Source organism: Neolamprologus brichardi, chromosome 12 (genome assembly GCF_056152115.1).
Source record: "Neolamprologus brichardi isolate AB-2024 chromosome 12, ASM5615211v1, whole genome shotgun sequence".
NCBI lineage: Eukaryota > Metazoa > Chordata > Actinopteri > Cichliformes > Cichlidae > Neolamprologus > Neolamprologus brichardi.
Window position 1 is genome coordinate 16,418,782 of NC_142115.1, and position 17,528 is coordinate 16,436,309.

A 17,528-nucleotide genomic window follows, 5' to 3' on the forward strand; every position below is an offset into this window, starting at 1 on the left:
AGTACTGCTAAAAAAAAAAAAAAAAAGATCTAAGAGACTACGCATAAAGAAAAAGAACATTTTTTGCACAATTCTAATAAGTCTGAAAGTCAATATTTGGTATGACCACATTTCTTCAACATAGCCTGGACTCTCTTAGACAAGCTTTCTTGCAATTTCTTAAAGTAGCCTCCAGGAATAGTTCTCTAAGATTCTTGAAAGACATTCAAAGCTCTTCTTTGGATGTTTTCTGTGGGTTTTTTTGTTCCGGGTGTGCGTTTGCTGCATGGGGAGTGTGTTTGGTATCATCATCACACTAAAAAAAATAAAGCTGGTGCCAGAAACACTCTTTCCGCACTCTTTCTGGTGTTGCATGGTGCCTCAAATTCTGACAGCAGCTCATAACTCCATAAATTTTGCCAAGTTCCCCAACACCATGTGGCTTAAATGCAGCTCAAAATAATGACAGAGCCTCCACTGTGATTTACAGATGGCTGGACTCTGTACATACTGAAAGTGATTTGAACCAAAAATCCCAACCAAAATGTTTGGATTAATCACTCCGCAAGACCTGTTGCCACTGATTTTCAGTCTCGTTCTTGTGTAATTTGGCATACCTCAGCTTTTTCTCCTTGTTTTCCTTCCTCATGACTTCTTGACAGCCACCTTTTCCACATACCTTTTCTGATGAGGCTTTAGTAAACAGAAGATGGATCAACCTACGGGCCAGATCCATCTCGAATGTGACGTCTTTGCTGGATTTATTTGTCTATTTCTTAAGGATATGATTTTCAGATACTGTTCATCTGCTGTAGATAATTGTTTTAGTCTTGCCACTTGTTCATTTCCTCAAATATTGGCTAAAGATAGAATTTGATTTATTTATTATTATTTAGATTTATTTTTATCCGTTACGTGTAAAGACAACACTGCTTCCTCATTTGAGTTAGTTGCCTGTTTTAACCTTGAATGATTCATAAATCAGTATTAAATGGCTTATCAAATATAATTCCTAGAACATGGACAATGTACAAGGACTGGGGTGAAAATGGGTGGAAAAGCAGCCAATGCCCAAAGAAAAACTTTAGAAAAGCTGGAGAACTATTGCTCAAGAATACTTAAAATAATTAGTAATGTATAGCAATGAATGAATGGTTTCTATTATCATTACACATAGCGCAATGAAATTTGGTTTGGCTTGCTACTGAGAAAATAAATAAATGAACTAAATAAGAATACATAAGTTAACCAGAATAAAACGCATAAAATTTAAAAAACGAGGTGTAGCTCAAGACTTTTGCACAGTACTGTATATATTATTGTATAAAATTGTGTGAACTGGGACCAGCTGTAAATGAAATTCCTCGGGTGCTAATTTGCAAAGTTTGTGGAGAGTATAAGTGGCAGACGACAGCGAAGAGGAGAGCGGCTCTCCATGCCTGCTCAGCTCACAAGGTGGAGCTGTCGGCCAGCACAGCGTGTGCACGGTAGTGTGCGCCCTTCAGAGACAAATGGGATTAAAACATCTTGTCTCATTAGCAGCGACCGGGAGACGAGCTAGAGTCTCGGAGTAGCTGTAAAGTAAGCTTTCTGCTCGGACAGCAGGCCGTGTTTGTACAGTAACAACAGCTACAGCTGCCACATGGCCGCAGGAGCCCGGAGTTGTGTGTAGAGAGGAACAGGTCTCAGAGAGCCGTGTCCGTCTCAGCTATTTCAGCCAGCTCCAGTCCCGTTACATGACAGACGCGCTTCTACCCACGTTGTTCACGGAGAGCTAAAAGCTGCCGAGGGGAAGGTTCAGTGTCAGACAACACGACACGATGCAGTTACCAGCTGCTGTTTGAGAAGACGTGGAGCCGAAGATCTTCGGAGCGCACACTGATGTTATCCACAGAAATAAACATTATAGAGCACAATATTTTGGACTGAGAGGTCAAGCACGGTGTCAGGTAAGTTAACACGATTCGTGTTGTGTGCTTTTACTAAGATTTTTCTGTCTGTCAGTGTGATTTGCGAGTTAAGAACGAGGATGAGTGGCGAGCAGCAAAACTTTACAGGATTAATTTCACAAAGAGCTGAAGATGCGTCCGATGTGGTTTCGTGACACTCTTGTATTACAGTCTGTCAGGACAATGCAGCCGATTTATTTCTCAGTAAGCCAGTGAGAAATGACTGGTTCCTCCAGCCGCTAGAGTCAGCGGTGGATTAATAGTGGGAAGGATAAAGGAAACAAATGAGTAGCGATACCCCTCATCAATTATGCCAGACAGCTCAAGCAGACGCATTGTGTAAGACTATAAGAAAACGATTAAAAGTGGTTGGCCGCTGCTAATTTCTTTTTGCCCTGTGCCAAAAATACCCCTCGGTGCAGCTAATAAAATTGAAAAGCTTAAATATTGATTCAGCGCAATCAGTAGATGAATGGCCGAGTAGCCCATTGAGGACGGAGACAAACGCTTCCATGGTTACATCCAGGATCTCCAGTGTGATTACTCCGCTTTGTGTGGGTTTTCGCTCTCCCACTGAAATAAAACAACAACTGCCACACATGGTGAGCCGGGGGACCTTCTCATACATAGACTGACTAATCTATAGGCTTACTCGGGCCATAAGTAATCTTGGCATACTTTGAGTTGCGCACATGTGCTGCTACTGTTAAAGAAACGAGCGGCGCCTTTAGCCCCATTGTGATGCTGCTTCTTTTTTGGGGGTTATTTTACGCAGATGGCTCCATAATTTACACCATTTCGTGGGGTGGGGTTTGCGGACCTTAAATAATTGAACATCTCCTCCTGATCTCTAATTGATTTGACATGATGTCATCTTCGTGCGTCCTTTGCAAATCTCTTTTGTTGCCTCCTCTGTGGTGTGGCCAGCAGAGTTAAATCCTTTTTTCTCACTGGGGAGGAAGGGTGGAGAGCTGTTTCTGTATCCATTCAGCGTCTACACCTGCTTTCCAATCAGCTGTTTCTTCTGTGAATCTTTGTAGAAATTAGTAAAATGATTTAATCAATTTGTTCCCTCTTTTTTTTACAAAGAAGCAGAAGTTGACAGGGGGTTCACAGTTTTATTGTTTTTAACCTCCTCTCTCCATTCTCATCATTAGAAAGTCATATGTCAGAGTGAGTTTGTTTTTGCAGATTGGGGTTCTCTAAGATCCTCACTTGCTCAGAGGTCAGGTCCTTTGTTTGTCGGTGTTTATGTCATTGCCTGGCAGGGGTCAGCCCCCATTCGCCTGTGCAAGGGGCTGAATGTGATTCACTGGGCGGAAACTGTTTTACTGCTTGCCTCTCTTTCCTTCTGTCTCACCTCCCTAATGGCTGCACGGTACAAAGGGGGGCAGTGCCATAAACAGACTATTCATTGATGAAAGGTGTTGGACTGTCGCACGATGCAGAAAGGATGAGACCGATATTTTGTGGGGATGAGAGGTACTCTCGTTTTAGTGTGTGGGGATAGAGCGAAAGAGTGGATGAAGGCACCATGCAACAGGCTACCCCCACCCCCACACCCCCCATTGAATCACTTGCTTCACAAGACATGTGAAGCACATCTTTTATCTATCTGTCTTTAATTGAATGAAATTTGTGAAGTTTAATTAGAACAATGCATGACTTGAAGGCTACTATCTGTGAACAGATGCCTGTGATCGTTTTGTTTGCTTTTATAAGCAGACGGTATAAAAAAAAGTTATTTTGTTTTCATCCACAGTTTTGTGCTTTACTAAACCATCTTTTTGCATGGTAAAAACACAGGATGGTAAAGAAATCTGTAAAGAAAAAGAGTGGATTCAGTCAGTATAAGTTAAAACTATAGTTTTATGGTCAGGTTGTCATTTCATCACCTTGAAAGGGCACCGACTTTGAAATGATCACGTCTTTGAGGCAGATTGTTATTCTTCACATTGAACTTGGCGTTATGCAAGGATCTGGTGTGAAACATGAAAACAAATTCCTGAAACAGTTGTTAGAGTAAATGTTTTTGGGTAAATTTAAAGCTAAAATGCGAAAGGTTTCTCCATACCTTTAGTATCGAAAATATCCAAAAGACATGCAGCTCGATTTAACAATGTTTCCACTAACAATCAAAGACATGACTTTTTGGATTTAAGCTTTTTCTGTTTTGTGTATAGTGACCTGATTACAGTAATGAATAGGGACAATTTCTGACCCTTTGGGGTGAATGTCCTCAAGCAGGAGTTATTTCAAATTGAACTCTTTCAGTTTTTGATATTATTCCAGTGTGTTTCATATCGATTACACAACAGCTGACACTGTGGGGAAACAAGGCTGCTTTGGGAAGATCGTTTTAAATGGATTTTAATCTCCCTTAGGAGACATTGAAAAGGTACAGAGAACATAAAATGCAGGACAGTATTTGATTAAAAAAAGTAAATAAAGTAATCTGTACCGTTCATATTTGATGTTGAGATCTTGTTGTATGTCCTGTTGTCTAATTAACATTCAGCATGCTCCTTCTGGCTCCTCAGCAACAAGTGAGACTGGAGCTATGCTAACTTCAAATGTCGCACTGCTTTTTATCTGAACTTTGATCATTATGTCTAATACTTCATTGCCTGGTCTGGTGAAGCAAGCTTAAGATTTTCTAAACTGACGAAGTCGAGCCATGAATAATTCTCTTGAAATGTTCTCTCTCTGTTTTACTGTTTTGTACTTTGTTTTTTAAAAGTAAATTGACAGTTAGTGCTTACACACGGGAAACAGGATCATGGTTTAGTAGCTGTTGTCTTTGGAGCGAAGACACAGGAAAGCGGTGGCCTTTCAGTGATGTCCAGCAATCCTGAGGTCTCTTTAGCGGGCCTAACCAACCACATATTGTTCCCAGTGAGAGGATTCTAGTACGGTCACTGCCGTGAGCTCTCGGCTGTGACCTCTACGTCACATTTCACAACCACAAGCTCATTACATACACACACACACACACACTTGTAATTTTACAATTATTGTTATAGTGTCTTCTCTAGGAGCGAAAAGGAGACCTTGTACTTGTTCATCTGTTGACCATCTCCATTCCAGGACTAAACTTGAACCTGACCTTTTTGGTGGTAAATCAGATAGATTTCAGAGCCTTTACTACTTGCTGTTCTAACTCTGATGCATGACCAGTTCTTCTAAAATGTTACAGAATTATCAATACAAAATATCAGTTTCGGTTTGTAGTATTTACACTACATTCAATTTTATCTACATTTCTGTCCTTGCAAGTTCAAGCTGGTCTGTTTCTTTTTATCTAGCAAACAGCATGGAAAATCTGTGCACAGCAAAATTTCCTCAGATATCAAAACATAGGGAAAAGTACAAGAACATTGTGGAAGGCTGTGTCCTTTGTTTCACATTAGCTTGGCTGGACTTTGTACAAGTTAAATGGCATTTTAAAGAGTACTGAAAACATTTTCTTTTCACCAGTCATCGAATAATGTGTTATTCCAAAGCTCCACAGATTTATTTGATGATTACATCTTTGGTTGTTCATTATTGATTCCATTCTTTTAAACATGAAGACCCCACCTGGATCCCTTTGTCTGGCAATAAATCCACACATGTTAAAATCCATGTGGAGCCATGTGGAAAGCATCCTGTGGTGCCCTCTGCCCGTGGTGCAGGTTGAGTTGCTCACAGCCTCACATTTGGCTGGAAGGACATCATGGGTATCTAACCTTATACTGTTTCTTTTTTGTAACCATCATTTCCCCTTTCGAATGACTTTACTTGTGTTATGTGTGTCTGAGTCTGAAAGAGCGTGAAAAATAATGAGCTTCAGAAAAACAGTGTCCTGTCCATATAAAACAAACCTATCGAAGTAGGTCACCAACGTTTTACATCTACAACTCCTGGAAAAACGTTTGGCATCGCCGCTCTTAAGTTTTTTACTTTGAAGCACATACACAGACCACAGATATGATATAAAAACTACTTTTGTTTGATTGCTGAAGATTCTGGCTTCGTGAAATTCATGTAAAACAGGTCAGTTGTTTTTAAGATTAGTGACATTCTTTCCAGATCAATCTGACAAAGAAATTATGCAAAATAATGTTGGCTGTTCCCAGTCACCCGTGTCTAAAATGTCTAAAAAGTATGGGAACATTATAAAAGGAAAATATACTAGCAGATGGAAGATGTCACAGCATCAGGAGAGAAAACTCAAAGCAATACTGTATGTCTTGAAAATGCACAAGTAAACTGATGAAAAGCAAATGGGGAGAAACATGTTTGTTTGTTTGTCATATACCTGAAATGGGCTGAATGAAATGGGATTTACATACAGAAAAGTGAAACTAAAACAAGCATTACCACCTAAACAGAAGAAAACAAGGTTACAGCAGGCTACAGGGAAGTGATCAAAGACTGCGTTTGATTGGTTTGGTTGAAGGCGATGTTTAGTTATGAATTACAGGTCTGCACTGGCCAAGGAGATTATGCTGCGACTTTAGTCTGGTGTCATTCCAGTGAAACATAACAACGACTGCCTGAGGAAAATAAGCAGACTTGTATGTGAAATAAAAGACTAAGAGAGATACACATTCACACATTTTGGACACTTGTCTCATTCTGTCAATAGAAAATAGATTTGGTACATGACACGCCTTAATCTGTCAAACAGTATCCGTGCTAGCTTGATACACAGTGTTGCTTTTCATTAATGAAGTCCTTTTTTTTTTTTTTTGAATGAACATCCTCCAAGTGTGGTGATTCCATCGAGTTCTTTTTCTTTATTTATCCACTAACCCCCTAGATTCTGTGTGAGACCCATCATTTTACATTTCGTTTGCACAAACTTTCCTTCTTTGTTTATCTCTCACTGCTCTCATTGAGCCGCTGTTCATCAAGTCAGAGGAATTCCTCGTATGTTTGTGTGGTTGATCCAAGCGTGCCCGAGAATGTGGTGGGTGTGTTTCTTTATGTAAAAAGATGTGCACATGCACTTTCTCTCATTGTCTGGGTATATGTTTAAAAAAAACGTTTTAAAAAAAGCCAGAAAATTGTCATGTTTTGTTGTTTGGACACTGGACAGGACCCACAAACATGAACAATGAACAAATTCACTATAACATAATACGTTGGTTGTTTTGAATCACAACAAAGTTGATTAACAGCTTCATTTGAGCCATGATCACCATTTATTTTTACTGGTTTTGGTATTTTTCTCTAATAAATGAAATTTCTTGACCCGAGTCGTTCAGGAATTTGCTTCAGCCTCACCGTCTGGCCCTTAGTTTTCAAGAGGCTACAACAGCCTGAAAAAGGGGCTGTCCCACACCTACTGTAGTAAGGATGTGTATAGTGTGTGTGTCCTTATTTAAAAGTGATAGAGGAGAGCTGGGAGAATAGAAGGGAGTCTGAATGGGAAGATTTGGATTCTGCAGGAGAGGAGGCTAGCATGCCAAAAAGTGGGAGAAACAAAAAAAAAATAGAGAACTGTGGCAATGTCAGAAATGCACATAGAACACAAAAAGGAGCATGAGTGAACAAAAGCCTTGCTCCTTAAAATTGTGTGCTGGTCAGTGAATCGTAAAGTCCCGCTTCTTCTCCAATGAAAATACACCCCCGTTCTGGGTTGCCTCTCTGTTTTGTGAACTCTTTTGAAATGCAATTAGCATTTCATCCAGGCTCAACCGGTTACATGCAAGGAAGTAATACCCTTTCTAATTTGGCCCTTTGGTCTGTGAAGCTATGGAGAGCGCAACCTTGTTTAATCCTCTGAAAGTGTTTTTCTGTCTGCCTCCAGCACTGTCTGTCATACAGGCTAATCAGTCAGCCAATGCTCAAACTGGAAAGCCCACTAAACTGCTTGCGCACTGGTCCCTACTCAATTGGAACCACTTTCTTTTTTTCTATATCCTTTCCTTCACACTAAGAAGAAGAAAAATCTCTTGTTTTTGGTTGGGGACGCAAGATGCCATTGGCTCCACTTAAGAGCAGCCGACCACGGCCGTATGGACAATACCTCAGGAGATTTCTCCCTCTCTGTGTTTCCTTTTTCACAGCAAAATGCACTTGATTGGCAGTCTCTTGCCCCTGAAGGAGAAATGCCTGGTTTGAAAAGTATCGTCTGACAATAGCTGGAGGGCTGACCTCATGCATTTTTGTCCTTTAGAAAAGTATTCATTGAACAGTTTTCTAAGTCCTCTAATGTGGAATGGCATAATTTTGTTGCAAATCAGCCCATCCTGACTTCACAAAAAAACACTTTCTCCATTCTTGTTGGACTAATTTTAAGTTTTCTGTTTTTCCCCCCCTTCAAATAAATAGGATTCTTTTTTTCTTTTGCGTAGAGCCCTCCAAAATAAGCCCAGTGAGTAATGCCGAGTTTTTGTTAGATTTAATGATGTATGTTTTAACTCTACTCGCTTATTAAGTTTCTTAATTTCCTCACCCCAACCTCTCCGTATGGCGAGAACATTCACTGATCTAAAAATACATGTAGAAAGTACATGTGAAGTGCAATTATGGGCTTGTGAGTTGACCGGGAATGACAGCCGCGGCTACGCTGGGCTGAGAATGGACGGTGGGTGGTTTCTGACATTCGGCCCGACACACACTGGCCTGGTGGCATCACTTAGTGCGGAGAACAACTCCAACAGAGACCAAACCAATAAACAGATCAGAGGAGACTCTATGGTTTGGGGCTAAATACATAACAAATGCAAACTAGCATTTTACAGCAGCTACTCTATTAAAAGGAATATCCTGCTTATGTATATGAATTAAATTAAATGGTGATATTATTAATAGGTTTCTTATTCTGTTTTTGGTTTGTTTAATTTTGTGTTAAATGTGGTAGCCTTATATGAATTTTGGCAGCTCATTTTTAACCTAACTCTGCTTATTAAAGCTTAAATTATGAGTTGCTCGTATTTTGCATAACCTCTGAATAATAAATTGCTCAATCTGTCCACAGGGCACTTTCACTTTCCAGTGTTTACAACACTGAATGGTTGGTTTAGCAGGCTATAAATAAAGAGCAGTACACATAAAGGCTTAATATCAGCTCTTATGGTATGCCTCTTTTTCTGCCAAACCATCTGTCTGTTTGTTGCTATTTACTTTATCTGTTTATCTTGATTAGTATCATTTATTCGGTCTATTTGCGTGGTCTGTCTTTAGTGTGAATTTTTACTGAGCAGACACACAAGCATTCCAGGAACACTGTTATATTAGTTGACGTTAATGACAGAGCAGTTTCTTTTTGTGGCCAGACTGACTCCAGATCACCAACCCGAGCTGTAAGATTGATGAATGAGATCCTACCACAGGCCTCCTTGTGTCAGAAAGCTCTAGACGGCTTTGTGTTAGCATATGTGTGTGTATCCATGTGTGCGTTTAGTGAGCAGGCATATATATATATATATATATATATATATATATATATATATATATATACAACCACATAGCCTTCACCATGTCACCATGGGCGTCTCAGGCTCAGGGAAGCCTCGGGGCAGGGATGCTGCATGGGAAAGCCCTTGATTAAAACTCTACAGACTGTTATCCCACAATATCCTCAACCAAAAAGGAAGTAAGGGTATTGCTTTCCACTTTTACAACTTGCAGTACTAAGTAGTCTCCTCTAAATGATGAGAGGAAAAGCAGAGTGCTTGATTGTGGTTTCAGAGGCTAGGATTTTTTTCTTTACTAAGCTTCCAGTAGCGAAAAGGGTTGACAGATGCTGTCTTTGATAAGTCGAAAAAGACAAATTTCCTGTATATGAACAGAAGAGAAAAATTTAATTCAGTCACTGTCAAACATTAGAGTCTGTAAGAACACTGAAAAACTACTTGAATTGAAGCCTGCAAGCTTCATGTACCTTGTGTCAGATATCAAACACACCCTCCAAATTCGGCCGTCTGTTTCAGCTCCAGAATGTCCCATCTGACCCTCACTGCTGCCTGCTGGTTCAACCCCTCCACCTCCTGAACGCGTGCCTGTAGGGTCCAAGGGAAGGAATATTTTGGAGCCCAACTAATCTGCACTGCCCTAATAAACCATTGCAAACAGAAGTCATTTGACATAACATTTGAAAGCATTTATTTCTTTAACTCAGTCACCTGACTTACTGCAGCTGACACACGGTGAATCTTGCACTGTCACGCTTACTACCGCTGTAAAGTCTTAGGCTTATAATGAATAATTGATGTTAAAGATTACAACGCTGAGGCCACTGTCAGGAGAAACTCTAGAGATATCAGCAACAAGCTCTGACCCCAGGAGCAGCCCTGCAACCAGACACCTCCTCAGCACCTCTGATAGGGATATCCAATAGATCACTCAGTGTGTGTGTGTGTGTGTGTATGTGTGTGACTGCAAATGATCTGATGTAACAGTTGCCACCAGTTTTTCTTTTGTTTTTTTTTGTAAGAAGGGCTGAGAGGTGTTGGGGCCAGAATACCACTTCCTATCACAGATATTGTAGCTGTGATTCATCATGGTGCTCTTTATGTTTGAGCGCGTTTATTTGGGTATCAGCTGATGATGTATGCATTACTGAGATAACTAAAACAAAGTTTGTCTCCATGAAAAATGAACTTATGAGATGAGTGAATACTGAGTGACTGGATAGTGAACTCATGCCCCGTATACAGTAGAGCATATGTGTGTTGTTCCATTTGCCTTTGATCTGAGCTTAACTTTTGAGTGCTAAGCAATGTTGTAGCTCAATGTCCACATACTGAGATACTTTCCTGGCAAAGCCTGCTTATGTAAAAGTAATCTGGAAGTATTATGCACTGCTCAGAAATGATTACAGTGAACAACAGGTTTAGGAATTTTTATTTTTTTTAAAGAATTATTCTGCATTGTTCCAGGCCAAAGGTAAATTTTTTTACTTTAGCTTATTAGTGCAAAATTGTGCTTTACTATTTAGAAAACACTACATACTGCAGCGCTACCTATTTACTTGGTGCAGTCTGTGTTCCAGGAAGTAATGTAATGCAGCAGGAAGGAAAGTGAGTGAGTAGACCGTAGTCAGGATCATGGGGTAAGTCAATAAAAGCAAATTTGGATGTTCACATTGTACGGCCTCTTTAGTTGTGGGGCTTTCTGTGGCTTTATCTGTCAGATTTAAAAGCCCTCAGCTCTGCTGTCATCTTTTCAGATTTGGGTCCAATATATTTGTGATGGACAGTGTGTTTTCTCTCCCGTGTCCTGGACTGTCACCCAGTTAGCTATCTGAGCTTTCAGACTGAGCTTTATGGATGCATGCTGACTTAGGCTGCCCTGCCAAATACATCAATATATGAAAACTGTGTGTTTGTGTGTGTGTGTGTGTGTGTGTGTGTGTGTGTGTTTGCAAGAAAGAAACTGTGTCTCTGCGCACCTCTCTACATGAACTGTGACTCTCAGTCTTATCAATGTCAAAGGTCTGCGCCAGGCACTCCATGCCGCCTTTAGCTGTGACAGACAGATCCTAGGGGCCCCTTAAACCCCTGGGGTCAGAATTGGCACAATGCGTGATGCCAGCACAAAAACTGCCCTGCTGCTTATAGAACAGACCTGTGCCATCCACACAGCATCTGCTTTGTATTAGGCCCTTTGAAGGAAGTGCGGCATCTGGGTCAGTGGATGTGAAAGGGCTGCCCTCTGTTTTGACGTGGGGTTGCTAGGAGGGTAGAGGGTTGGATGCTTGCTAACATCCATCAAAGATGATGGTTTAAATAATGTGAGGCAATCATTGGGAAGGTTGGAAATGAGGTTTTGGTGCATAACGATTGAGCAAAGATGTGGGATGTCAGACTATTTGAGAACTGAAAGCAATATAACATTGGAAGACTGAGACTGACTACGGTATGTTGCATTCTCTACAATAACACTTTGAAGATTTTCTACAAAGTTTACAACCTGTGGCCAGACCAAACTAGACATTTGGTGACTTTACTGTCTCATATAACTTAATTAGGCAGGCAAGTGGATACAATTGCACACACACAGACACACAGACACACACACACACACGCACTTACAAGTCAATTTCAGTGAGATGATACAACCAATAAGGTTTATGGTGTTTTACTCAAACTTTCGGTCAGTAATTCAATTGGTTTCCAACCCCAGGAACGAGAGCACGGCAAATAAGAGGATTTATTCAACCCGGGCCCCTCTTTGTCCAGCAACACACTCACCTCTGTTCCCCCTTAGCCTTACTCTCTGTTCCCCACTGTCCAGCTTTGTGACCCAGCAGCTTTAAATCCCTTTTTGATGGATTTTCCAGCCATCTCTCCCTTCCTGGCATGTGTGTGATATATGCAACACCCGCCGCACACAGACACAGACACAAAACACAAACTCTTAAAACGTGCAGTATTTGTTGTATTTGTCACAACATAAAATTTGCACCAGTTTATTCTGAGTGTATTCATCAGCCGATAACTTTTAATGCTGTTACAGTGATTTCTGCCATTGAAGTTGACATAATGACTGATCGATGGTCTCCATTTAAACATCCTCCCGTACTGAGAATTACTCAGATTGATTTAACAGTAATGGAACAAATGAAAAGTGGGGTATTTGCAATGCCCAACTTTCCTAAATGATTTCTGTGTATGAAAAAAAAAAGAACCCAAACAGCATGACTTCATCCACTCTAGTTGCTGATGTTCTTTTTCAACCTTGTAATTAAGAGCAAATATTTTTTTTAAAAGACCTTACGTGTTCATACTGTTAGCCAGGCTGAGTGGTGCAGATTATGAATGGGATGGGTAAAAGGCAACAAGGAGGACACAATCTGGCTTTAGGCTGGCTCCGCCCCACGCGTCATGCTGCGTTGTTTTGTTTTGTGAACCATGACAACTGTCTCAGCAGCTCCATCCAGCTTCTGGATTATTCTGCGTGAGAGAGCTAAGCAGGGGGTGACAGAGAAGAGAGATGAGAAAACATGACAAGATGAGAGAAGTGGAGAGCAGAGGGGTGTGGAGGACACAAACTAAGATGTGAGGATTGCTGGAGGAAGCAGGGGAGTTGCAAAATAATTAGAGAGCGGGAGAGAAGACAGAGGTGGTAATGCAGAATTGCACGGATTGCAGGGCATGACTTTTGATTCATGTGGTGAAGAACTGTAAACTCAAATGCAACTGCTTTAGCAGTTATGACAACATGAGGACAACAGGCATTGGACTTATGGGATACTGTTGTGAATCATTCAGACCACAATGACCAAAAAGCCTGCCAGGCTCCACATTATAAAAGGCAGCAGGCCTTCTGAACATCTGGCTATTCAGTATTGCCTATAGCGCATAACAGTTGTAATGAGTGTGTATGTTTACATTTTAACATCAGTAATGTTTAATATGTTTAAATATGTTTATTTTTGTAAACTCTGTATTTGTTTTTAGAGTTGTTTTTGTATATGAATAAGGATTTTTGATCTAAAGAAACTTATCTGTGCATTCTAAATAATTGTTTCCCCGATATGTGAATCACTTTCTCAGTAATGACAAATTTTGATGTGATGATTGTTTATTCAGAATTGGTCCTGTAGAGAACATACCAACATTATGTACTAAATCTCAAGTATCTTTGTGTGTTTTTAAGTATTATATTATTATTATTATTATTATTATTAACTTCTTTACATGTAAAACTCTTATTTCTTTCACTGCACATATTTTATCTGATTTGCTGCATTTTTCTCAATATTTTCTTCCATGTGCTGGCAGGAATGCTCCCTGCCTTCCTGCTAGCTGGGTTGATTCTGGCTCTGTCCATCCCTGGCACTACGTCAGAGTCGGCCACGCTGCGGTTCCTGGGGCAGACTGACTTTGTTGTCAACGAGAGCAGCTCAGCTGTGGTCCGCCTGGTCATAGAGAGAGTGGGAGACCCAGTCAATGTGACAGCTTTGGTTCTGGTAGGATATGAAGCTATCATCTAGTCATATGTTTCTAATATGTGCATAGGTTAGCAACTGTTGGTGCTGTGAACTTACGAATAATATAGCAATTCACAACAGTTCACAGCAGTGAGTGAAAATTACTGAACAATTCTGCAGCCTGTTGAATCATCAGTTAAACATATAAGTGTCCTTATTCTGGGAAAGTTGACCTTCACATCAGGTGAACTTCAGAATCAGTAACTGTTTTGTCTATAACAAACAACGTTGATGATATAAAAGTCCCACTGTGTCAGCAGAAACTCAGTTGGAAATGAATGGATTTTGGCTTTACGTCGTCTACATGTAGCCCAGTGTCAGCAGCTCACAGTTGGTGTCTGGAAATACGAACTGGCGGTGCGATGAAGAGTAGTTTTAGGGTTTTTTTTGTGATTCTTGATATCTTTACCATATTTCTTGTGCTGCATTACTGGTTAAAATACTGTATAATGTCAGACTTCTGTCCAGCAACTAACAGAAATAGATGCTCAAGAAACTCATGCTCAAGCAAGTCCAAGTATAAATGAATTTTCTGAACTGAGCCTGCAAGTTCAGGCCTGGAGTATGCTAGTGGCACACTTTGACATGAATATAAAAATATATGTAAACTGAAAAAAAGTGAAGTTCAAATGTGTTGTCATGTTTCATTCAGCTAGAGGGAGTTGACACCGGGGACTTTGAAGCCATTAATGCTGCAGCCTTCCTGCTGTCCAGTGAGTCCAGTAAGACCATCTTTATTGCCGTGAAAGATGACGACTTGCCTGAAGCCGATGAGACGTTTACGTTCAACCTCATGTTACAGGTGAGAGCCCATTGCTTCTCTTGGTTGGTGTGTGTCACTTTCTTCTCGTCCCTCAGTACTGCGCTTCAGTGTGCTACTTAATTAATCTAAGATGAAAAATAAGGTGAACACATGGCTTAAAAAGCATGGCTACGTCAGTGTCAGATTTTGTGAAAGATGTGAAAATGATCTTAAATGGTACAAATTACAAATCTTTTTCAAACCAATTGCCATCACAGTTCTGGATGACTTAAGCCTAGAGACTATCTCCATGGTTTCATGTATCCTTTAGTTGTCAAGTTTGATTGATGGGCTGGCTTTGGCTGGTCTTGTTGTCTGCCCATCTTGTCCCTCACTTAGAGATAAAGGTCATTTTGAATCCCCTGCGTTTGGCTGGTTGTGGGGGTGACTATCCCGCTTTTCCCTGTCGGCTCAGCTTACTTTTTTAAAAAAAAAAAGACAAATCCTAAAATAATTTTTATACCCTTTCATTTTAGATGGATTTATTATTGTTGGGTTACTCTTATTGCACTTAACACAACAAGTTGTCTCATAAAGTTACCTTCCTTTTCTTTTCTCTGTGTATGGGAGTGAAACTAACACACACACACACACACACACACACACACATACTAAAGGGTAGAGACGCAACAATGGAAGCAAAGCACAGTAGAGATTCCTACATTGTTGTGAAATGCAATGAGTGTACATAAATAAGCTGAAATAAGTAAATTAATTAATTCATTAATTGATAATTTATTCCATGTGGGGATTTTTCCCTTTTGGCTCCCTCTCCTAAGGCAATTGTAGGGGAAACACCCCAGATTGTGAGACTGTAGTCTAAATTAAGAGAACAGCAACAATTCTAAACATCTGTCAGCAAGAGTGGCTTTCTTCACATCAATCGTTCTCGATTTGATGCTTTTGTGACATCTGGTTAACATTCGGTAGCAAAACTCCATTTTTAGCCTGCTACTAGAGTGAAAGACCAAATGAGGCGACCACTTTTAGCCCTTCTATTTACACTACAATAAAACAAAGCTTTGGGCAAATACAAGCCTATCAGCTTACTGGAGTTATGTCTGGAGTACAAGTATGCACCACAAAAGGTGCCATGGATTAAACACAAGAAAATAAAGGGAAAATCAGGGCCATAGTTATTATCACGGTTCAGTGTATAAAATCTGTTACATTGCTGGTTGACTATGACAGGAAAAGATTTCGTTGCAGATCAGAGCAGGTGCAGCCTAGCAGCACAGCACAAAATTACAGAAACACGTAGCGGATCATGGCATAAAAGACTTGGCATGGTGGATTTACAGCGCCATACTTTCAACAGTGTTGTTTTTCTAAGTTTCTAAAATGATTTTTTTCTTTACATGAGTGTGTCCACATAAGTGTGTGTGGGTATGTGTTTGTGAGCAGTTTCCTGGCATGCTCAGTGGCTTGGATTGGGAAAAGCGTGTGGATTTGTTGTCTGTGAGCTGACGTGCTACAAGGGCTCAGCATCAGAAAGCATGTTAGAGTCTAAAAAAGCCCCATTTGAATAAAGAGACGAATGCAAGAGGCTTAAGTAGTTTTTTTTATTGTTTTTGCCTTGGCTTGCGCTCACCTTTACATGTGGAGACCGAAAAATGTAGTGGTTTTGATAAGACGTTTCAAATGCACTTTGTTTGGCTGAGAAAAGTTAAAGATATATAACACATGCTTTAGTGGAGAAATGTGTGTTTCTGTTTATAATACTATGATAAGAATGTAATATAGTTGGTCATTTTCCAAAATACCTGCAGTGAGTGCATATCCAGATGTTTGAAAGTTGTAAAGGGAATTTTGAAGTTTTGGTGGATGTCAGAACTGTTGGGTCTTGTAAAAACATATTTAAGCTCACTAATGGAAACCCTGGAAACACCATCTAAAAGTGTGTTGTTGTTGTTTTCTTTTGAATCCTGTCTTGGAAAAAAATAAAACCTTGCAGATCATCAGTAAACACTTAGGTGTAAGCCCTGTTAACTCATGGTGTGATTTTAGGCCTGCTGGGATGTTAAGTCTTTCTGGTCTAGCACTCAATCAGAAAGAAGGAACAAGTCCTAAAAAGGTTTCCTGCAGAGAGCTAACCTGACAAATCAACTGGTCTGAAACCAGTACTTCCTGTCTTTGTGCCCTCTCACCAGTGCTTCTCGGTGGGAACACAGGAATGTAGTGTAGCCCGTAGATAAGGCAGTCGGTCTGGCTGTCCACATGAGGATCAGGATTACCTTTGGTAGGGGGGGAAGATAAAGGAGTGTTAATGTAAATACGCTATAATCTTTGCTTTATCTAATCATTTCTATTCTCCTGACTTTTCAGAGTTCCTCAAATGGTGTTACAGTGGGGACACCAAAAAAGGCAACCATCACCATACTGTCCAATGATAACGCCTTTGGAATAATTGCCTTCAACTCAGTAAGAAACTTTCCATCCACCTTCATCCTGTCTTTGCTGGTTCACCAATTTACAAACTTAAAAAAAATAAATAAAAACTAGAAACCAAAGGATTTAAGCACTTCAAATACAGTGACTTAATAAATTACTTGTCTGCTAATAAAAATAACGACAAGTATCTTAAAAAAAAAAAGTAAAACAATATATATATATATATATATATATATATATATATATATATATATATATATATATATATATATATATAATATAGAAAAAAAGAGTATGGATATCTCAAAATCAAATACAATAATTTAAATTAAATGTAAATGTTCTCTTGGTTATCTTGTGTAAAGAGGCATTTTGCTGGCTTCCACTGCCAGATTGGGGTTCAGTTCAAATGAAATGTATTACCTGTTTTTGTTTGCTGCTGCAAATGTTACATTTCCATTTATTCTTAATTTGGATG

The 17,528-nt window shown here is 39.9% G+C and overlaps 1 protein-coding gene across 1 annotated transcript in view; it reads left to right on the forward strand.

The window, feature by feature from the left end:
• The first annotated feature begins 1,555 nt into the window (after positions 1-1,555).
• The window catches only part of adgrv1 (adhesion G protein-coupled receptor V1), a 130,349-nt gene continuing 114,376 nt past the window's right edge, over positions 1,556-17,528 (forward strand). Inside the window, exons 1-4 of the mRNA XM_087849056.1 lie at positions 1,556-1,928; positions 13,649-13,836; positions 14,510-14,659; positions 16,985-17,080. Coding sequence (XP_087705182.1) covers positions 13,651-13,836; positions 14,510-14,659; positions 16,985-17,080 — 432 coding nt within the window. The 5' untranslated portion in view covers positions 1,556-1,928; positions 13,649-13,650. The remainder of the gene's footprint in view (positions 1,929-13,648; positions 13,837-14,509; positions 14,660-16,984; positions 17,081-17,528) is intronic.